This window comes from Grammomys surdaster, unplaced genomic scaffold, assembly GCF_004785775.1.
Source record: "Grammomys surdaster isolate TR1022 unplaced genomic scaffold, NIH_TR_1.0 126198, whole genome shotgun sequence".
NCBI lineage: Eukaryota > Metazoa > Chordata > Mammalia > Rodentia > Muridae > Grammomys > Grammomys surdaster.
The window spans coordinates 4,514,798-4,538,773 of record NW_021621003.1 but is presented as its reverse complement, the minus strand read 5'-3'; the positions used below and the strand labels follow the sequence as shown (position 1 = coordinate 4,538,773).

Below are 23,976 nucleotides of genomic sequence, written 5' to 3'. Positions count from 1 at the left end.
CACACACACACACAGGGAGTTTGTTGAGTTTGTTTAGCATTGCTCATATGTACATATAAACAGGGCTGACCAGTTGGGACTGAATACCTTATGTCTGGTTGAAGACACCCTCTCAGTAGCCAGTGACTACCTGTAGCTCTCTATTTCCGAGGTGGGGCCTTTGGAGGTTATCCACTGGATCTGTGGATAATTCCTCTCTTCCCTCTCCAATCTTCTTCAGTCTTTTAGGCCACTGTGTGCCCACTCTGTGCACTCATATACTGTAATTTTGTGCATGTCTCTGTGTGTGTGTGTGTGTGTGTGTGTGTGTGTGTGATTGAAGAGTCATACCACTGTCTATCTTGGTGCAGGTGTGAGCTGTGGGTATGTGGCCCATTATGGGCTTTGTGTCTGTGTATGTGTGAGGACATGTAGGGCAACTTAGGTTTAGAGAGCTGTTACTACCTTCCAAATCAAGTAGCTTATCTTATTTAATCTTAACTCTAATCTTAATTATTTCTCCAGCTTCCCAAGTGCACACTGAGTCTTAGAGAGCTATTTTCAATTATACATTTCCAGATAGGAAAGGTACCTGCTTAGCCCTCTCTCTCTCACCAAAATCACAGGTTCTTGAGTTGTGTTGAGTCATGAAATAGTCACTCAACACATTGACTTCTAGGGAAAAACAAAAACACAACAACCATTCAAGTCTGTTCCTTCTGTGTCGCTCAGTCGACACTCTGGGTGGGTCACTCAAGGCAGAAACCTTGGAGTTACCCAGGACGCCTCTTCCTAACTGCTTTTTACAACTCCAGCTCAACACTATGTACCGTTTATCTCAAAAATCATGCTCACGTTGGGCTCTATGAATAAGGTGCTTGCTATGGCAAGCATGAAGAGCTGAGCTGAGTATACAGCACCCATATAAAAACCAGGTGTGATCGCAGGTACCAGAAACCCCAGCACTGGGGATGGAGACAGGCAGATTCCTAGAGCTGGCTGGTCAGTTATCTATCTCAAAGGAACAAGATAGGGTACGGCAGAGCCCAGCCTCTGGATGTGTACACATGGTTATGTACCCACTCATCTACCACCATCAGTGACCATAACAAAAAGTTCAGATGATTTTCCAAATCATCCCTTACTGGCCAGGATGTCTTGGTTCTTGCTTGTTTAGTTTCTGAAGCTGCCACAGAAGCCTAGCATCCCTAGTGTCAAATCTGCCAACAGTCCCACCACCTTTGCTAACCCTTAGTTGGCAGCACACGTCCGTGTAAGTACACATGAGCATCTCTACAGAAACCTAATCCACCTTTTGTGGTTGCCAAAAAGAAGTGTTTTATCTCAATACTCAAATTCTCTTATGGCTCTGTACTGCTCCTCAGATAAGTTCCTAATCACCTTCCCTTAGAGTGTTTCTTCATATACTTCACATATATTCACACAACTTTTGAGTATGTACCATAAAGCAGGTACCAAAGTAGGCTTTGGGATGCAGAAGAGATCGCCGATGGTCTTGGTACTTTTCACAACAATAGGGCACTTCCGTGTATGTTTGTGTGTGTGTGTGTATGTGTGCACGCGCGTGCACTCGTGCATGCATAATGGGGGTATCTGACTATATTCTGTGTACGCTGCTTCCGGGATGCTCTTACAATGTTTGTAGGTTGTTCTTACCTGTTTTCATCTAGCTAACTTCTAGCTTTTCTTCATGAGCCCTTCCCTTAACTATGACTCTACTGGATTAATGCTACACAGATCTGTTAGTGTTTATCTTGAACACAGTCCTTTAAATTAATACTTAAAGATTTTAGAGATTTAAAAAAATAGATTAAACCTATCCATACAAAGTAAACGTTTCTTTATGACATTCCACATACACTTTGCTTCTGTTCTGATCATGTTTACTTATCTTTAAATGATTTTGGCGGAGGGGCAGGAGGGACTTATAGGATACCAGGCTGCTCTCAAATTCATTATGTAGCTGAGAATGCCCTTGCACTTCTGATGGTCCTGACTCCTCCTTGTAAGTGCTGAGATTACGGGCCTGTGTTTATTTTGTATATAGTCTAACTGCTTAGCCTTCCTTGTTTCTCTGGAATCTTGGGATACAAGTACTATGTCCACCTACATATCAGATGCTTGAAAGAGGAACTAATATGAAGAGTTACTTCAATTACACATGTGAAATGTTACTGAGGGAGGCATTAGCATTGCCCTAGTGGCTGCCAGAGAAAACCTACACTGGGTTTTCCCTAGTTCTGAGTGTGCCTGTCTCTCTGATTAGCTGGCATATGCTGTATTGTCATTAACACATTTGTTTTTAATACTTAATTCTTTGAGGAAACAAACAAGCAACCGTCTGCCTACCTTCTAAGTATAAGAACAGTAGGACTTTAGAGGGTGAACTACTCATTGAAGAATAATAGGTATACAGAAAAATACACCAATCACATGCACAGCAATTTACAAGTGTTAGTACCCAGACTAAGGGAGTATTACAGAAGGTTCCCTACCACCACTCAGGTACAACCCTTCACTCCTCTGAAGGAAGTAAACTAAGTTACAGCAGTATATAGATCAGTTTAGCTGTTAGAAATTATATATGATAGTATCACAATATAATTTGTACTTTTTGTTGTTTCTTTGGCTCAAAACATGGGACTTAACTATTCATCTGTCCATCTGTCCATCCATCCATCTTCACAGGTGAAGGTCAGAGTCAGTTCTCCCCTTCCACCATGTGGGGCTCTGGAGACTGAACTTAGTGTCAGGCAGTTTTATCAAATGAGCCATTAACCAACCAGAAATGGGGTATTTTAATGGTTAAAGTGCTTGTCATGGATTATCAAACATTAGATAGCTATACAGTATGTTCTTGGCTAACTTATTTCTACCACTAAACTGATTCCAAATAATTAGACATATCAGACAGTAACTCTCTAATTGCGTGCTATGATTATCAAAGCAGGAATGGATCTCCAGAAGGACTCCTGAGGCTTGGGTATGGTTGTGTGTTCTCTAAAGGTTCATTTGTTAAAGACTTGGTCTCAGGATAGCTCTGCTAGCTGGAACTCAGTGGGTGGAGCCAAAGACGCTGCTGAAAATCCTATACCACCCAGCTTCTTCCTTTCTACTTTCCACCAACAAAGACGTGCTGGGCTCAAAATGTCAACAGTACAGATACTAAGAACTTTTTTTTTTGAGACAGTGTCTTATGTAGTTTCACCAGGATGGCCACAAACTTGCTGTCTTGCTGAAGTCAGGTAGCTTTGAACTCCTGATTCTCCTGCCTCCCCTCCCCAAATGCTAGGATTGCATATAGGTGTATAGCACCATGTCTGGCTCAGCTTTTTCTTAAAAACTAAAATATTAGTAATCTTTATAGAGCAACTGTATTTCTAGAATGTATATACAGAAACATGCTAAACTGTCCAGAGACGATGCCAAGGTATTTACTCTGGTACTGTTGTAATAGAAAGTAAAGTATGACAAAATGCAGCCTGTCCTATCAAGAAAACAACACTGGAGAGGATATAGGGAAAGGGACTCTTGCCATTGGTGGGAATGTTAACTGGTTTCAGCCACTTTGGAAATCAGTGTGGAGGTTTTTCAAAAACTAAAAATAGAGCCGCCATATGACCTGGCTATTCCACTCCTGGCATATATCAATAGGACTATATGTACTATTGCAGAGATACTTGCAGGACCATATTTGTTACTTTTTGCAGGCATTTCCCTGCCACATTGTATTTGCAATGGAGCTCGGTGATTGGGCAGAACCAGCAGTTGGGAGGAGGAGAGAGAGTAGAGAGAAAGGAGAAGGAGGGGAGACACAACGTTCGTGTCTCTAGCAGTCTCTGGTAGCTATTCATATCAAAAGGGTAGATATTGGGTTCTACAATTCTGATTATGTGGGCATCTTGTGTATTGAGTATTTGCTGATATATAAATCCATTGGATAATCTTTAAGTCTTCATTCTACCGGGTACTGTGAGCATGGCGGATACTGTCTGGGGATTAGCCAAGCATTATGAGGGTAGCAGAGTTGAACCATAGGCCATGCTTGGAGCCCTGTAGTCCATGGAGCTGGCCAGTGAAGGCAGCAGCCATGACAGCTTTTCATGGGTCCCGGGCCGGAGCTCCTGGCTAGCCAGGGCTGTGTTGGAGTGGGGACATAGAGCACCAACATGGAGCTCAGGAAGTAGAAGAGCCACATGCCATTTTTTAAAATTCTCCCACTACAGTTACTGTTCTAATTCCTAATAGCAAGGAAATTTAATCACTCTAGATGTCCATCAAGACAAATGGATAGTGAAAATGTGTCCAGACATACAGTGCAATTGTATTCAACTGTAAAGCAAACAAAATTATGAAACTGGCAGGAAAAATGGAACTGGAAAATATTTCAAGTAAGGTAAACCAGGCTTAGAAAGGCAAATATTACATGTTCTCTCCCATGGTGATCCTACCAATTATGTGGGAGTGAGCATGGTTAGACCAGGAATCTAGAAAGGGGCCCATGAACACAGGGGAAGAGGGTTTGATAGAGGGTGGTGGGAAGGCAATAGAACACATGCCATATCAAAGTGAACAGCAAAACACTAGGGATGTAAGCATATGTGACATATATGACATACATGATGAGGGGCTGGGGAGGAGGAGGGGAATGAGAGGAAGGGTCAGTCCACACTGAGTATGTATGAGAATACTACAGCGTAGTCCGATACTCAGTGTGTTAATTAAAAATAAAAAGCAAACAAATGAAAAACCATGGCCTATCAACAAAACAGTGGATAAACATAGGATGGGGAGATGACTCAGTGGGCACTTGCTGTGGAGCCTGAGAACCCGAGCTCCAGCCCCAGGACCCACACTGTAGGAGAGTTCTGATCCTCACAAGTTATCCTCTGACTTCCACATGCTCACTATGGTACATGTGTGTTGTGGCGCTTGCTTGTGGTTCCTCTGTACAAGAAACCAGCTCTATTCCTGGTCACAAAATAGATGCTTATCACTGACTTCACAGAGCCACACCCCCATGTGTTTAAGCCATTACTACAGTGGCTTTCAAAACTAGGTGCTGTAGCACTCAAGGCAGACAGAGAGACACACATAGAGGCCTCCTTCAGCCATTACATGTACATTAGCTAATATACCATTTCTACAAAACCATCTTTTATAATGTTTTGTTACAGAAAAATGCATCTGGGCTGGTGAGGTGGGTCAGTTGGATAAAGGTGCTTACCGCTAAGTCTGAGGACTAAACCCGATTCCTAGCAGGTCATCCTCTACTTCCACATATGTGCTATGACTGACAGACAGACACACACACACACACACACACACACACACACACACACACACACACCTTCCCAGGAATGGTCATTTCTATCTCATCTCATGTGGCTGTTCCCTGTATCTTTTACCTCTGTATCATATATTTATCTTTGTTTTATTCATTTCTGTTAATATTTTTTTCCCGAGACATGGTTTCCCTGTGTAGCCTGGCTGGAACTCACTCTGTAGACCAGGCTGGCTTCAAACTCAGAGATCTGCCTGCCTCTACCTCCCAAGTGCTGGGATTAAAGATGTGCACCTGGCATAAATCTTTTATGTTATTCTTTCTGTTAAAACTAGAGAAGAATTTTTGGCCTTTACTGGATATCTATTAACAAGATTTTCTATGGAAGAGGAAAGTTCTGTAGAAAATAGTTTTAGAGGAAACTATAATGTAAAGTATGCTCAGATTCACTGGTAATCAAAGACAGACAGATTGCAACATCTCTGGCACAGTTCTGGCACAGGAACGTAAGAGGGTACATGCAAAGATGTGTACTGCAGCAATGTTCACAGTGCTCCCAAATTATGAACAACTTAAATGACCAAAGGGGAAAGAAAGTAAAGTAGCATGTTCCCACAGTGGGCACAGGTGGAGTCTGTGTATCACTGCAGATAAGTCTCAATAGCACAAATAAGTCTCAATAATTTATTTCTGAACCAAAAAGCAGAAGGAAACAAATAAAACAGCCCCTTTTACATAGAGCTACAGTAAGTCCAAAGTGCCAACAGGGAACAGTAATCTAAAAAATACAAAGGGATACAGGATAAGGGGCTATGTCTAGATTCAAGAACAGTGACTGGAGAGGTCATGGAGGAGATGTTTGTCTGCGATGCTTAATCTAAGTAAAGAGGATATTCTTGGTTATGCTGTTTGTTATTTCTTTGAAATATATAATCATAAAATTAAAAAATATTAAATTAACATTACTTAGGTAAATGAGAGAATAGGAATAAAATTGACAAAAATTCAACTAATAAATGGAATTAAAGATAGCAAATTAGGGACCATCAGAATTCCTTGAAAGCAGGTCATCACTAGAGAGAGACTGTGATTTGCAGGAATGTAAGATAAGAGCAATCAAATGATTGTCCTAACAGAGCAGGCTCAGCTCACTGCAGTGTTACATCTGATCTCACAAAACAAACAGACCTCCACATGTACCTTGGGCCATCCTGAAAAGCAACAATCACATTATGATCACAAAGCCACGCTTACATTAACACCAGCACTACCTCCCAGTAGCCACGCTTAGGCAACTTTATAGATTCTCGGAGGTAGGAAATGCTGGATGTAGTTGTACATGAATGCCAAGAGCTCTGGTTCCTTTAAGGATCTGAAAGGCCCCAGTCTCTTCCTGAGCAGTGCAGCTTCAGAGCCAACTGCCTCACTATCAATCAGTTTGCCAGAGCTGCCTAACAAAGCACAAGAGGCTGAGAGAGTTCACTCAGTGGAAATGTGTTTTTTCATAACTGGAGCCCATGTGTCCAGGTGCCCTCAACACAGGTGTTAGCATCTTGAGATCCCAGGGAGCCTGGGCACTCAGGCCTCTCTGCTTGGCAGTGAGGACACAGTGCTGAATGACTCAGTGTCCTCACACAGGCTTCCCTTTGTATGTGCCAAAACCTCCATCTTCACCCAGTGCCAGCTGACTGGGGCTGATGAGGGCCACCTATCAGCCTGACTCTAATCTCTCCGTTAGTCTCACCTCCACTCACATTCCGAGGGTTGGAGGCTGGGATTGGGTGAGGATCGGATTCGCCCATGACAATCCCTGGAAGTTTCTACTGGATGGTCTCTTCAGGCTCATATCCTACTCATAATCCCTCACATTATAGATAGGAGATGGTGGCCTCACATTATAGATAGGAGATGGTGGCCTCACATTATAGATAGGAGATGGTGGCCTCACATTATAGATAGGAGATGGTCTTAGCATCCCTTCCATTTGAATCTGGAGAACAGACTTTATATCATGAGTCACTATGTATCAAGTCTCTCGAGTTCAGGGTTTTGGTAGATTTATGCATGCAGAATTTTACATGGTTAAGGAAATTTTTATACCTATGTACCTGGTTAACATAAAAAGTTTGATATTAATATACACAGATGTGAAAGATGGAGTAAACAACATGGAATCAGTCACTGAGCTCTCAGTGTAAACCTTAAAGTAGTGGAGATCTTCACTTCCATACAGACAACATCCGCTCTATTCACAACACAGCCGCTGAATATGCGGCCACAATGCTGACTAAAGTAAAAAGAATATGCATTAGCATACCGGGTTTCTAGATGAATAGAGTGTCATTCAAACATACATTCTCTTTCTATTCAACGTGGTTTCTGTAATATTAACCAGTTTAAACTAGTCATTTCCACATTGGTCACTCATCCAAGATTTTTTTAAAAAGGTATTTTTAACATACTCTAATACACATATATTTACAATGCACATATATTACATGAACATATACTATTGTTATAAAATGCTTTTATTAATTATAAGGTATACAAAACTAGGACCAAAGAGAAATTAAATAAAATCCAAACAGTCCCATTGTAACATACCCAAAAGTAGTGCTAGCATATTCCATTTTAGAGGCCACTGGTTTACAGAGACTTTTTGCTCCCTGAATTCCAGCATGCTCTTCTCCTGAATTCCAGACCTACGTACCCTCAAATCCCATGACCTTTTCTCTGCCAACAAAGGCTGGGGCTGGGTCAGAATGTTTTCTTACCCACAATTCAATCAAGCAAAGACATTATAGAGCCTAGGGCTGGTCTACACATCCTCTGATGTATGAACCCACCCTGCACCCTCTTTGTGCATTTTATCACCTTCTTGCCCCTGCCTCAACTGTTTGGAGTGCTGTCTCAGGCTGTCAGGCCTCAGAGCACTGTGTAAGTCTCTGGTGAGCCTCCCACACTCTGAGCTGCTTTCCCAGATTATGCTATCCTTCACACTGCTCCCACAGTGGCAATCTAAAATGCGAATTTCAGCTTCTCCACTTTACACCTGCCAAAGGATTCATTTTCACAGGATAAAGTGTAAAAACTCAGCATGAAAAAGCTCACTTCAATCTAGTCTCTGCTTAGTTGTCCTCTACCCTTTTCTATTCTACTTCCATTGCTCCTGGCCAAAGCTGTGAAAACATCATCATCCTCGTGGTTCCAGGTTTTCAAACACGCCACCATTCCTGTCCTGAGGACCTTTAAGACTCAAGCCAACCACGTATTTCTCTCTAGAGTTATTTGTCAAGAGAAAGGTGATGATTTCCTTCTTTTATCTGGAGACATAGATAAGTGTGTTAAATCCAAGTAATTTACTTTGTTAGAAAACATGCGAAGAAAATCCCTCACGGTGCAAAGGATGAAGCACACTGAGGCGGACGGCAACAAAGACTGCTGACAAACTAACTGAGGGCAAATGCATCTTGAGTTGTGAACTGAATAGAAATCAAGAGAAGTTAGTCTTTTTTAAAAAAAAAAAAAGAGGAAGAACAGGAAAGAGGAAAAAGAGTTCTTACGGCCCAGATCCAGAATGCTGGGAAGTACAGCTGGGAGAGCTCACAGTGCACAGAAAGGGGCACTAAAGAGACTTGGCAAGACTGAAATCAGATACTGTCGTGCAACAGAATGACAGTGTATCATAATGTTGCTTTGCTTCTCTACAGACCCCATTCTGCATTACTATACTGCTCTGATTCACCAGGTTTCTTTTGAAGTTTCTAAAGCCACATGGACTAGTTAAGTCTGTCTATATCCTCACAGTGTCTTCAGCCATTTGGTATAATTAAAACTCCATTTTTCTACCATCTCAAAATTCCAAAATGAGTATCTCCTGCAAGGACAAGTGCAGACGGTAGCCCAGGGAACCCAGAGTCTGGTAAGACTCGAAGATACTGGATGAGGCAGTCATACTGGGACTAGAGACTTACTTTTGTATTCTCATTTATTTCTTGGTGATACCAATAAAAGGCAGGTGCTTCCTGCCTTTGTTACAATAGAGTTGTAGGAATCAAGAAAGAGAGGTGGAGGAAGTAGGGAGACTATCTTGTCATCTATACTACTGTAGGGGAATACCATAAACTGGGTAGCTTGCACACAGCAATTTGACTTCAGTTCTGAAGTTGAAGGCAGAGACACTGGCAGGCACAGTATCTGGTGAGGTCTCACTTTCGGCCTCATCGAATCTACATACAGCTGCTGGAACAGGGATCACTCTCAGGCCTCTTTTATAAAAGCAGTGATCTCATTAAGGAGGACTTTCTAACCTTATCTCCTCCTCACCACCCAACCCCCATGTCCCAATACTACAAACTTGGAAGTTAGGATTTCAGTATATGAATTGAGTGTGCAATGAATACTTAGACCACAAGAAATTAAATGTAGCAACTAGTTAAATTAGCCTGTAGTTATTACACCGGCAATAAAAGGCCTAGCAACAAGCAGTTCTGAAATAAAAAGTTAGTAAGCACTTATACCCTTTAGCTCCTAAAAATGGCCACAAAAACATCTTAATTATACTCTATGTGGTAGACACTTGATCTGTTCCCCCACTTAAAAGGGTTACTGTTGCTCATTCTAATGCCATTCCCCCATGCAGAAAGATATGAAGTATTTAAGAGTATTGTGTCGTGTCTGATAAATACAGAACTGCAGAAAGAAGATTAAAAAAACAATAGGAAGAACAGGGCCCTGTAAGATGGTCAACAGGCAAAGGTACCTGCCACCATGTCTGATGACCTGAGTTCAATCCCTGGGACCTACATGGTGGTCCCAGAGAACTGGTTTCCCTCAGGTTGTCCTCTGGCCTCCATATGCACACTCCTATACAAACACATCATTTTTGCACATATACAAAATGATAATTAAGTGTAAAAATTTCAATAGAAAGCTGGGTATGGTCACGCATACCTTTAATCCCAGCACTTGGGAGACAGAGGCCGATGGAGCTCTTGAGTTTGAGATACTACTCTAAAAGATAGTACCAGGACAACCAGGGCTACACAAAGAAACCCTGTCTCAAAAGACCAAAAAGTAGAATTAGGTTAAATTAGAATACAAAACAGAAAGGAATAGTAAATAAGTGCAAAGGTCCTGGGATTAGAGTCTAGGATCAGTAAGAAGTCTGTGGTAGCTGGAGTGCAGTGCTGGCTGAAGAGAAACGGTACAACTGGAGCTGAGATTATGTGCTAAGTGTTCTTAACTGCTGAGCAGTCTTTCCAAACCCCAAAGCCAGGGGATCTCGATGAATGTTCTCATAGGCATAGCCTCTGTATAACAGGGACAAATTATTCCTATACTATTAACTGCTCTGACTCTACAAGAGTGTGATGGTTTGTATATGTTTGGCCTAGGGAGTGGCACTATTAGAAGGTATGGCCTTGTTGGAGTAGGTGTGTCACTGTGGGTGTGGGCTTTAAGACCCTCATCCTAACTGCCTGGAAGTTAGTATTCTGCTAGCTGCCTTCAGATGAATACGTAGAACTCTCAGCTCCTCCTGCACCATGTCTGCCTGGATGCTGCCATCCATGTTCCTGCCTTAATGATAATGGACTGAACCTCTGAACCTGTAAGCCAGCCCCAATTAAATGTTATCCTTAGAAGAGTTGCCTTGGTCATGGTGTCTGTTCACAGAGTAAAACCATAACTAAGACAAACAGGTTAAAGGAAAGCCCTGAAAGGTCAAACTAATTGTGCAGTAACTTATCTGTGTGTTAGAGCAAAGCTGAGAGGCACCACAGAGTCCCACAGGGTCCTTTAGTGTCCTACAGAGTCTCACAGAGTCCTACAGAGTTCCAGAGAGTCACACAGAGTCCTAAAGAATCCTAAGAACACCTAGTGGGTGTTCTAAGCTCAAAACAACCCCACCTGGGAGAAAATAACCAACACACACACACACACACACACACACACCACAGATGGTAAGATCAGAAGAATAAGATGTTAAAATAACCATTAGAAGTCCTTGACGCAAGAAGATAGAGGAAAATGTGAACATGATGAAGTAACAAGGCATAGGAAATACCTAAATGACTTGTAGAAGAGAGAAATACATCACACATGAAAGACATAGAAAATGAAACCAGCAGCTGAAATTGAAATGGTTGAATAACAAATTGTTGAAAGAGGTTACAGAAGACCAGTGAAATTACTTCATGCTCAAAATATAAACCTGACAGACAGTAATCATAGGAACTATCTAGAATGAAACACAAAAACCACTGAAAGGAAACCACAGAGCTAGTGAGGAAAATCAATGCAGAGTTTGGTGGCCCATCAAACAGAGTAGATTTCAAGTCAAACTGTGAAGAGAATAACTGCAATCATAATTTGGGAAAAAAAAAGTTTTACTAATTTGATTAAAACCATAGGCCCAGTTACCAAAATCTCAACAAACCCTATGTAAATGTAATATGTAAATGAATGTAGTATGAAGAAAACCAAGGCACAATATAATCCAGTTGTTGAAAGCCATCAATGGGAGGAGGAGCAGGAGAATGGAAGATGACTTACTGATGACCAACACTAAGGTAATAACTGCAAGCTTCATATCAGAAACCATACAAATCAACACCAGAGTGACACAGTGTTACAGAATGGTGTACCCCAGGCACAACAGCCACCACTGTCTTCTCACAGCAACTATGACTGTTTATAGAAGACTCTCAAGATGGGGCCTGCCTCCCCTCACAGAGAGAGCCATTCCCACCTGCACTTTCCAGTCAATAGTATGTAATTCTGCCCAAGCCACACAGAGTCTTATTATGGTCATGGGTCTCTATACTCAGGAGGATGAGGTTGGTGAGTAAAAGGTTAACTGAAGGGCGGATACTGTCTATACAACTGTGGGGAAATTATTATCCATGCCTTGCCTGGGTCTTTCCTCCTCTCACCCAAGAAATAACAGAAATAGGCAAGTGGAAAGTCAACTGAATCTTTTGACACAGGAATGACTCCCATTTACAAAAAAGAAACTAGGCCGCAGGTCATAACTTGTTCAAAGCCATGTAACTACAGTAAATCAAGGATTTAACTAAAGAAATCTGACAACAAAGATCTGTTCTCTGGGCATGTGCAGCATTTACTGCCAATGCTGGAAAGGGGTGGCTGTCTCAAATCCTTTGATTAAGGGTAAATTCAAGGTTATCTCAAGTTAGTCTACTAGATGCCAGAACCCAGTGTAGTTATTGCCGTCAGTACCTGCCGGCTCAGCTAGAGGCCAACTAAAGACATCCTGGGAAGTTTCCAGGCTGCAGTCTCCACTGTAAAAGGGACAGTTATGAGCCATTTATTTTGCTAACATGGCAGAAAACCAGGGCACTCCTGGTTCCACCTCAACTGAAAACTGAGTAGTCTTAAAGTTTTCTACTGTATCAAAATCCCAGAAGGTGGTGGAGAGGACCTGAATGAGCTGTGGGGGTGGAGTCATTCTCTCAGAAGCAGATGCTCAGGGTTTTAGAGTCCTTTTATGGGGAAGACCCCACCCTGCCAAAACACACACCCAGGCAGCAGACTGCAGGAGTCGGCTGAGGCACTTCTGTGAGGTGCAAGCCAGGGAGACTCAAGACAGCTCACTCTTTTCAGGGGTCTGAGAGATCATGCAGAAACCACAACTTCTTTCAGGGTCAGGCAACAATTACTGGTACTCTAGGGCTCTGCCTACTTGAGAGGTGATTATTGAAACAACAGGCCCAGAAAATGTCACACCAGGAAAGAGACTCTAAATCATGGGAGCCAAGAATGTCAAGCAGTGTGCGAACTCAGAAAGAGAATGGCAGGAAGACAGGGAATTTCTACACATCCACTGCATTGCTACGAGGCAGATGACACTGTCCACACACACTCCATGGGAGAAACAAAGACACCTACAGTCACACAGACAGCACATGGCAGAGCTGGCTTCAGTGACTCTTAGTATTAATTTTAAGGGCAGGACAATGCAGCTTTTCTCTAGGAAAGGCAGTGGGAACTGAGGTGGAGGCGGCAAGGATGGAACTGTGGGGCTACCATGCGATGAAAGGGGATGTGAAAACCAAAACTTTAAACTAGGCCACTGCGGTCATCTTCTTGGATGGGCTGAAGGTCTTTCTTTCACACAGAATGCAATCAGGTAATCAGAATTCCAAGCAAGTCCATCCTGCATTGCAGTGCTAGGCACTCACTACACACAAGAGTGCACTAGACGATGCCGCTCACCACTTATTTTCCCTGTGTCTTTGTGTGGAGTCAGGCAGATCCCTGGGGCTCACTTAGCCATCCAGCTCAGCTCCATGTCCCAGTGAGAGATCCTGTCTCAAAAGCCAAGGTGGACAGTGCTTGAGGAGTAACACTAGACTAGACATCCTCTAGTTTCCACATGTAACATGTATGAACACATATGTGCACACACACATATGAATGAATGAGCGGACACACATACCTGCTGACATATTCAAAAAGATATCTAAAGCTCAGTAACAGGGGACTTACCTAGCAGGAATGGCCCTGGGTTCAATTCCCAGTATCATCAAGCAACAATAGCAGTATATCTCAATGTCTTTCCCAGTGAAAGGCAAAGAGAAAACACCAGTAACTTGTGCTAATCTTAAATAAGAAATGTATCGGTGGTTGGCTGTGAGACGAGAATGTTGAGGAAAGGCAAGTGTCTGCTCACAGATTTATTGAGGCTTACTATTTTCTGCATATGAGTGTTTTGTCTGTATGTTTGTGTATGTATCATGTGCCTGCCTGGAGCTTACAGAAACCAGAAGAGGACAACAGAGTCCTTGGAAGTGGAATTCCAGATGGTTATGAGCTGCCATGCGTGTGGTAGGAATTTAACCTGGCCCTTTGAAAAAGCAGGTAATGCTTTTAACTGCTGAGCCATCTCTGGCTCCTGTTCAGTAATTCAGGAATATTACATTTGTCTTACTTAGGGACAAGTATACAACAAAGGCTCAATTCAGCAGTGACAGCCAAGCTGCCCAGCTGTCCAGTAGGTGCTCCTAAACACGCTCGAGCAGCCGCACTTATCGTCTTTATCAGAGTGGTACCCACGCTGGCTTTCTTTGAAGTAGACTCTTTCTGAGGATTGTCTTTTGAATCAGAAGCAAAGGCTTTGTTTTCTAAATCATAAACAAACTTGGAGGAATATTAAATATACTTGATATTAAAAGATGGTTTTAGGGGTCAGGAAATGGCTTCTTGCCTGAGTGCAAGCACAAGGAGCAAGTTCAGACCCTTGAACTGGAAAGAAGGGAAAGGAGGATGCCGAGGCTCACTATCCAGCCAATCTAGATGGCAAATTTGGGATAAGTGAGAAACTGTCTCAGAAAGCAAAGGAGGAACTGGATGGCTGCCAGGAAAGGGTGTCATCATTCCTTCGGTGGTATGGCCACTAGGAGGTTGGCCATGCACCAGTGGAGGCTAACTCATGGGCAGTACTAACTGGATTGAATAGATCATAAAGGTAAGAAGAACATGAAGTTGGAAGGACACTTTGAGGGTATCTGGAAGGCACTGGAGGCAAAGTAGATAATGTGGTCAAAATACATGGTACTCATTCTCAAAATTCTCACAGAATAAGTAAAAATATTTTGTAAAAAATTAGGTGTTGAGCAACTCAGGAAGATACCATGAGTAGCTGCCCTATACACATATTTACACAGACACACACACACACACACACCATACACATATTTAGACAGACAGACAGACAGACAGACAGACACACACACACACACACACACACAAATGCAGGTTTTACTGAAGGAGGAAGAGAGTAAACCAGGTAGACCCTGGGCCTAGCTAAAAGCAGTTCTATGGGAATAATGGATTCTGTCAGTAAAATACAAAGTAAAAGTTGGCCACCTGTAACAGTAAAGCACAAGGGTGGACTCGTCTAATTACTTTCATCCTGAGGCTGAGACTCTGTCCAATTCCGTTGTCACTCACCAGTCAATGAGCAGTACACCCCATGACACAGGGGTCAGAAACAGAAAATTCAGGTTTTAACAGAGTTCACCTGGTCCTTTGTCCTGTATCATGAGTTAAGGGTGAGTCTGAACCAATGTTTAAAACAATGGTCCATGATAGAGTCATAGGGAGAAATGGCAATACAGATTTCTACTCACACACTAGTACACATTACACCTAAGCACATAAAAGCTTAGCTTACAAAGTAAGCAGAAATGTTGTCTAGCCTGGCCATGGAGGCACAGGCCTTTAATCCCAGCATTTGAGGGGCAGAGCCCAGCTTGGTCTGTAGAGGTAGTTCCAGAGTAGTTCAGGGTACACAAAGAAACTCTGTCGCAAAAACAACAAAAATCAAAACAAACCAAACAAGCAAAACCCTCCAGAAATGCTATCTACCATTCAGATGAAGTTTATATTTGTATTTCCCCAGAATTCTCAGGTATCTCTGGTTATGGGATAAAAGTAGTACCAATAGCAATGTAATTTCCAAAGGCTGGCCTGGCCCTTGGGGGTCTCTTACAGAGTTAATCTCAAAATACAAGAATAAGAATGATAAACTAGCAATGTAGCTTGCTCAGACTTTAGGATAAACATGAACATGAGAAGTGGAAAGTAGCGCCTAAGCAAGACGTGCTGCTACCAGTGCAGCCGCTGTCTGTCCACAGCACTCTGACTGTCAATGCTGGCTCTTTACTATCTTCGTTTCACTGCTTCCTAATGTTGGCAGACTGGAAATACCTATGTATGTCCTCAGTCTCAACAGACCACGCATTTGTCAGTGATTTAACTTTGCGTGTGTTTTGAGGGTGGGGGTACAATTGACATTTAAAGATGCAGAACTGGAAGTGGGTTGTGGGAGAGATGGCTCAGAGGTTAAGAGCACTGGCTGCTCTTCCAGAGCATCTTCCAGATGGGTCTGAATCCCAGCACCCATCCAGTGGTTCACAATCATCTGGTAACTCCCAGTTCTATGGGAATCTGATACACTCTTCTGACTTTTATGGGCATCATGTATGGACATGGTTCACATGCATGCAAAATAAAGTGAGTAAATCTAATAAAAATATTTTTCTTTTTTTGTTTTTTAAATTTATTTTCATTTCATATGCATTGGTGTTTTGTCTACATATATGTTTGTATGTCCATGTGAGAGTGTAAGATCCTCTGGAACTGGAGTTACAGGCAGTTGTGAACTGCCATGTGGATGCTGGGAATTGAACCCAGATCCTTTGGAAGATCAGCCAGTGCTCCTTAACCACTGAGCTATCTCTCTAGCCTCATATTTTTCTAACTTTAACAGAACTTTTAGGAATATACTACAGCAACAAACGAACAAATAAATTAGGACTGTCTGCACCTTTAATCAGTGCCATTGGTTTTCCTGGTGATGTGTTTAAATTCTATTCTGCTTATGGAAAGATGAAGGTCTTAGGTCCGAATCCCCAGTTACCCAGGCTGTTTGCACTACTTTCAATGTCTCTGGGCAGCAATCTCCACCTTAGGATTCTTGTGAAGTCTCCATTTCCCTCCCTCAGGCCCTCCTTTACTGTCTATCACTTTCTGAGGATACCTTGGCCAGCACATCCAGTCTTTTCTTGTTCTTTACAAAAAAGGATCAGCTGTAGGGTTCCAGACATAAAAGGCCTCAACCAAACACAAAACACAGGCATTGATGGAGAAATAAAAGATCCAGGAAATAAACTCTGGACGAGGAAAGAGCACAAAGTGTCTTTTATAATAAAACAGTACATGAAGAAAGAGGAGGGGCCTGGCAGACGAGAGAGCTCCATCCTGAACATTTACATAAAGCACTTGCATAACAAGCATAAACATTCACTCCACATAGAAACAAGGCAAATCCAATAAATGATACGACAAGATTTGTTTTTTAACTAGCAGCAAAGAGTAACAGAAGTCTTGAATGGGCCATGGCCAGAGAGGCATGTCATGCCCTCTGTATATGGCAGCAGCCAGTAACACCCTGTGCTGCTTCAGTGGGTCACTGACAAAGCATCCTGAAGTAGACCTGGAATGGGTCTGTAAGACACAAGACAAGCCAGGGTCTGTAAATGTGTGCCCATGGATGCTTTCTAACCTGGATTATTGGGGAAATTCTTCAGCACTGTCTCAGGGTTATGTATAGTAGTATGAACATAATAATCATTACTATTGATAACTGATACTAATACTATAAGGGGTCTCTAAACTCCTTACAATCCTGTTTTGGAAGTAGGAACTGATCATGAAACAGTGCCTAGAACCCCCTTGGACTTTGTCACATTCTCTCACAACACCCTGTGCCACAAAGATTACTCTTCACTCTTTTTTTTTAAAATTTATTTATTTTATTTATGAGTACACTGTAGCTGTCTGTCTTCAGATACACCAGAAGAGGGCATCAGATCCCATTACAGATGGTTGTGAGCTACCATGTGGGTGCTGGGAGTTGAACTCAGGACCTTTGGAAGAGCAGTTAGAGCTCTTAACCACTGAGCCATCTCTCCAGCTTACTCTTCACTCTTGAATCAGTCACATTTATGCTAAATTAATAAACATATATTTGAGGAAAACCCAGGATTTCTAAAATCCTGTTTTGTCAGAAATACAATACCCCTTTCATTTTAACATCCATGAAGATAACAGACTAATTTTTGAAGTACTTGACAATAGAAATGAAAATCAATATGAAATACAGTGTGACTAGAAAGCAGAGGTAGAGGAGAAACCTGTAGCTAGGAGCTGACTCCTTCTGGAAGCTACAAATTCACAGAAAAAAAAAATTGTGGCCAATTAAATGATTTGTTCACTGAATAAAAATTATACATTCTCCAGTGCATACTGTACACATCAATGCCACGATACAGCACAGACACTATTTTAAGCTCAGGAAACATCTCTAGTTCCACATGTCTTCCAATCAGCGTGTGACTAAATTCTTTGGCCACTTTCTTGGCAATATTCTTTACAGATTATTTTGTCACCACTGATGAGGACAAGGCCAGAAATGTACTTGGAGCATACATTTTTAATCTCTGTACATAGCTTTTTGAGATCCATATACAGTCAGTAGCTACCTACCTAGTCCTGTGTACCACTCTACCATGTCACAGATGATAATTCTCAAAACAAGCAGCTTAGAAGGGACACTGGGAAGAAGGGCAGTCACCCAGCCAGTGCTCAGCAATGTTCAGCTTTTATCTACAATGTTCACATGCAGCCTTAAAAGTGTCTGAGTAGATGATAATAAATGCCCTACAGCTGGTTTGTTCATCTGTATGAACTTCCTATCTGTAGAAGACAAATGCTATTCCCCGTCTGACTGACAGATGTCCCAGTGGTTGAAATTACTGTCTGTGGATAAAGTTCAGAATAAAGTGGTAAATTAACAACTTTCCTTTACATTGGACAGAGCTAGCTCATTCTCCGTAATGCCAAGAAGCAGTGGGTTAAATCAGGCCACAAAACCTAAATGGCCAACAGACAGACATCTAGTAGTGTACTAAGGAGTTCCTTATTGATTTTTTTCTTTTTCTTTAAAAAAAAAAAAATCAATAAGGAACTCCTTAGATCTCATCCTGGAATATTCCCAGGATGAGACCACCATACTGGGAATATTCTTCCCTTTAAAAGGTGTGAAAATGTATAAAATACACAGAAACCAATTCAAGTAAAATTACACAGGACATGGAAACTTAATAGGAACCCTGAAAAACTGCTATTGTATTTGCACACTAGATCATTGGCTCTTTACCTGTGGGTCGTGACCCCTTTGGGGAATCAAAGAACCCTTTCACAGGGGTCGCCTAAGACTATCAAAAATGTCAGCTATTATTTACATTATGATTCATAACAGTAGCAAAATTACAGTTTTGAGGTAGCAATGACAATGATTTTGTGACTGTGGGTCACCACAACATGAAGAACTCTATTAAAGGGGTAGCATTAGGACAGTTGAGAACCACTAGATTATAAGGAGTCCTTGAACACCCACAGGCTTGTATATTGTGAAGAGCTGGTCAGAAAATATTAAAATGAAAACAAAATCCCTGTTATGTGTGAATTAACAAGTAATGCATAAGCTATGACTGGCCTCATAACAACTGCTTTTGGGAAGAACACTGGTGAGGCCTAGGTCCACACGACCGTCAGGTCTATTTTGTCACCATCACTGACTTGTAACATATGATGTTCTGTTTTCTCTTCGCCAGCCCAACAGTGCTCAGGCACCAATCACACCTAATACAGAATCTTTGGCTGGCTGCGACTCAAAGGATAAAGTCCAAACTCAGCACTGCACACCCACCCTGTGCAGTGTTCCCGACAGGGGGCCACTCACCAACCCTCACACACCCATACTGCTGGGCTGGGCAGATCCAAACCCACACTGGATGCCTGAGTCCCAGAGGTGCAGCCTTCATTCCTTCAACTGCTCTGCAGTTTTATGCCTCTGTGTCCTTGGATATGCTGGCCCCAACTGAGAGGAACCCTTTTCTCTAACCCCCTTGCTTCTTCTGACTCCTCCAGACTCAGTCTTACATCCTTGGTAGCCTATACCTCCCTTTGGATGAGTGAAAATATGGCACTGTGTTCCCTCACTCAACTGCTGCTTACTGCATCACTTTCTAGCTGATTGACCTTGGTCAAGTTCATTAATAACACTGAGGCTACTTCCTCCTACGCTGAGAGTCAATATCAATTTGCTGCCTCAGTGAAAATTACTTTGTGAACAGTAAGGTGTTAAAGTTGTAAGTATAGTCCAAGCACTCAAGTCTAAGCTAAGGGAGAGACTGAACTTTAGTCTCTAGTTCCCCTTTCCAGGATGCTCTGTGTTCCCACCCCCACCCCCGTTATATTTATTGCTTATTATTGCTTTTACTTTACGTGCACTGGTGTTTTGCCTGCATGTATGTCTGTGTGAAGGAGTCAGATCATGGTGTTACAGACAGATGTGAGCTGCCATGTGGGGTGTGGGGGCTGGGATTTGAACCTGGGTCCTCTGGAAAAGCCCTCAGTGCTCTTACCTGCTGAGCTATCTCTCCAGCCCCTCTCACCCTTCTTCCTGGGTCCACTAAGTTCTGTGTTTCTATCTGCAGGAAAGACCCTTGGTGATATATGGACCATTTCAAAAGAAATGAGATGGGAAGCCTCTGGAAGACACGGGTTTCTTAACAATGTGCACAGAAGTACTGTGCTAGCACATACAACTACTAAGTAAACTATCCTTGTCCTCAGTGAGCTATAATCAAGAGGTGACCTAACAACGTCCACACAAGTCTCATCTTTAAAAAAGTAACAAATGCCTTTATCATTAAGAGTAACAAGAAATTTCCTGCTATGCTACCTATACCTGATTTGGCACGTACTGAATTTGCCATCTTGGTTACTTGCACTTAATGTATGCATGCTCTGGCATTATCAGAATCACTGATGCAATTGATCACCAAGTCACTGAATTACAACTGCACTAGGTTTTATGAGTACAAAGATAAAGCTGGTAGACTCTGCCCAGAAGCCACTAAATAAACTGAAAGGAAGCTAAGCCATCAATACACATAATTAATATAGATCAGAATAATATAAGATGTATAGAGGGCCTAAAGATCATCTAAGACATTTGCATTAGGGCACTGAAACCCATAAAGTTAATACTGTATGGTACAAATTATTGATGGCCAGTAGCTTCTGTTACTACTATATATCACATATATTAATATATGCTGCATGCCACACCAGATTATGTATTACCTTTCTTATTCTGATTTTAAACCTACCCGTGTTTCCTAAAGTATCATCGTTCAGACCTTTACGATAGTCCCATTTAACAGATGAGAAAACCGAGGTCATGCAATTTTTCTAGGTTAAGAAGCAAAAGTAAAAATATGTAAACAGAACCGAGGAGATACACGAGCATTCTACACAGAGGGCATGGACCCATTTCCCAGAGCCATTTCCTGCAGTTCTTTTCCTCTTCTGACCAACACATCCAGTGGGAATAACACACTGTAGCTCTCTTTTCCCGCCAGGGCTTTTCTCTTCCCAGGTCTCTAACTGAACTGTTGATTCTCACGAAGACACTCTCAAGCATTCCCACTCACTCTAGGACATGTAATTTAAACCACGGGAGCTTCAGGAGACATGAGACCGAAGCAGATATCCAGGTGGACAAAACCCCTGGTAGGTTTTGTCCTAAGAAACTAAAGCTACCGGATTGGGGATCTGCTCCAGGGGATGGCAGCAGCACTCTACTCACCCAGGAGGCGCAATCCCCGGCGGAATCCTCCCCTCATGATCCCGCTAGCAGCTTGGGCGCTGCCATCTGCTCTTTTACCTTTCACCTGCCGAGGCACCCCGCACAACCCGCATCCTAACCCAAGGCAGGCATCGCGGGGCAACCGAGTCCCAAACCTGGTCAAGCGCGCCGAGCCCGGTCCACCCCTGGCCAGTCACTTACGGTTCCAGTACACCGGGTAGCATTCTCCTTGAGTGACATCCACCTCGTAGAGGCCGCCGCGCACGCACACCGGCTCGATGGTCACCAGCTCCTCCATCTCCGGCTCAGGCCCAGCCGCGCGCGGGCAGAAGCCGCAGGCGCGGTCCTCGTCGTCTTCCTCCCCGAAGCTGGAGGTTGGGCCGCACACCCGGTCTCCATCGCGGCTCGCCGCCCGGGCCTGAGCGCCCGTAGTCTGCAGCAGGGTCCGGAAGGCGAGCTCGATGCGCAGAGAGTCGTAGCCGATGAACGGCTTCCAGGTCTTCTTGTCTTCCTTGTAGAACCAGCGCACCTCCTCCGGGCCCAGCTCCGTCACCACCTCGTAGCGGTGCCGAGCGGCTGTGCCGCCCGGCCGAGCGCGCTTCCTGTCCCCGGGGCCCCCTCCCGCTGCCCCGCCGCCCCCCGAGTTCGGGGCGACCAGCGGCGGCGGAGGCGAAGAAGAGCTGCCGCCGCCCGCGCTCTCGCCCTCGCTGTAGTAGCGCAGCGACGAACCCGACTCGGCCGAGCTGAAGTCGTAGGTCTCGTCGCTGAGGCACGGGTCCAGAGCCAGGTGGCTCAGGTCGTCGCTGCCCGGTGCCAGGTGCAGCGACTCCGCGCGCAGCAGCGACAGCGGCACGCCGTCGCCCGGCTGGTGCTCGAAGCAGCAGCCGCCGCCGCCGAACACGCCCGCCGCGTCCGAGCCCAGCTCCCAGGCACCGCCGCCGCGTCCGTTACGCTCGGGGCTCCGTGGGGCGCCGCGGCCCGGGTAGTTCATGCCGCCGGCGCTTCCGCCACACGCGCATCCGACGCCGCCGCCCTCTCGGCCCGGACTTTATAATCTTTCAAATCCCGAGCAGGGCAGCAGCTGCGGCCGAGGCGACTCCGCCTCCCCGCCGGCCCCCGGCCGCCGCAGCGCCGTTCCGGGGCCCGCCCCATTGTTACGCACCCCTGCGTGGGCGGGGCCCGAGCGAGGCCCCGCCCCCAGGCCGCGCGCGCCTCCCCGGAAGGCCCGAAGCCGCTGGTGTTGCTCTGGTTTGGCTCTTGGCGGTGCGTAGTCGTCAGCCCCTGGAAGCGTGGGGGTCACACCGGGTCGCGGCGGTCTGGGCATCAGTGGAGCCTTTGCCTCACGACTCTCGATGCAGTGGCTCCGCCCCCTCGCTTCCACGCCCCTGGATGCCGGCTGGAATGAGGCTTTCGCCCACTCATCTTTACACAGTTCATGAGCCCCGTGGCTGATTCAGCTGTATGCCCAGAGGGACCCTGGAAGTTGCTAGCTCACGTTCCTGGCTTTAGGCCTGCTTGCAGCATTCGAAAGACCTGCTCGGTCACCTGGTCTGGCCCTTTCCCAACCTTCAGCCCATTCATAAAGAAGGCACTCCACCTCTCTGCCTGATGCTCACCTAGGCAATACTACTCCCACTTAGAAAACAGGAGTCCTAGCGTCGCTGTGCCAGCTTTTAGGATTGCACTTGAACTTATGCTTCCGGTTCTTTCCGTATTGCAGTAAGGCCTTGGATGGAAACCAATTTCCTATGTCTTTTTTTTCCTACAGTCTGGGCACATTCAATGTTCCTTGGTTATAACTAACTGGCCTCGCCAGCCTGGTGTAATAGATAATTAGACTAAAAAACAAAAACAAAAAACAAACCTAGGTTCTAGACTCAGCTTTGCCACCCCCAGGCAAGTCACTTAATCTCCTTGGTCTATTTGTCTTATTCCTTGGTATAATTAGGAAATCATTGTATCGGATGGTCTCTAGTAATGCCCAGCAGTGATTCTATTGCCTTTAAGTCTTCCCAAGTTTGGTTTGGTTTTTGTTTTTAGTATACCGATGATTCTGTACTCGCTTCCTGGTTTCAGGGAAACACTGAGGCTCCCTTATGTTAGACTTCCAAGACAGCATAAAGAGACAGAAGACATAGACCAGAGTCTGACATCAACAGACAGAACAGTTTATTTCAAACAGAGGACAGGCACTCTCCTGAGTGAAACTGGTGTCTTGGAAGGGAGGAAGCTAGCTGGGGCCCCTTATAGAGGAAAGTTGGAGGCTTGGAAATGAAATTCTTGCAGCCATAGGGCTATGTGTCGGTCTATGATGTATCTTTCCTGCAATTATCTGTTTTACAAAAGACAGTTCATCTTGGGGGATAGGCTGCCCCAGCAGAGATTATTTGGATTGTGGATGACTGATGAGTTTGGTCAAGGTCAGCTATAACGTCATAGAAATCCT

At 44.0% G+C, this 23,976-nt stretch overlaps 1 protein-coding gene across 5 annotated transcripts in view; it reads right to left on the bottom strand.

Annotated features, from left to right (window-relative positions):
• Nucleotides 1–22,653, bottom strand: part of Ddhd1 (DDHD domain containing 1) — a 67,419-nt gene extending 44,766 nt beyond the window's left edge. For 3 of the 5 annotated variants that reach the window (XM_028758416.1, XM_028758418.1, XM_028758420.1), the window contains exon 1: nucleotides 21,732–22,653. In XM_028758416.1, the coding sequence (XP_028614249.1) occupies nucleotides 21,732–22,521 (790 nt within the window). In that variant the 5' untranslated portion in view covers nucleotides 22,522–22,653. The remainder of the gene's footprint in view (nucleotides 1–21,731) is intronic. The other 2 variants (XM_028758417.1, XM_028758419.1) reach the window with 1 other exon arrangement.
• Nucleotides 22,654–23,976: the final 1,323 nt, after the last annotated feature.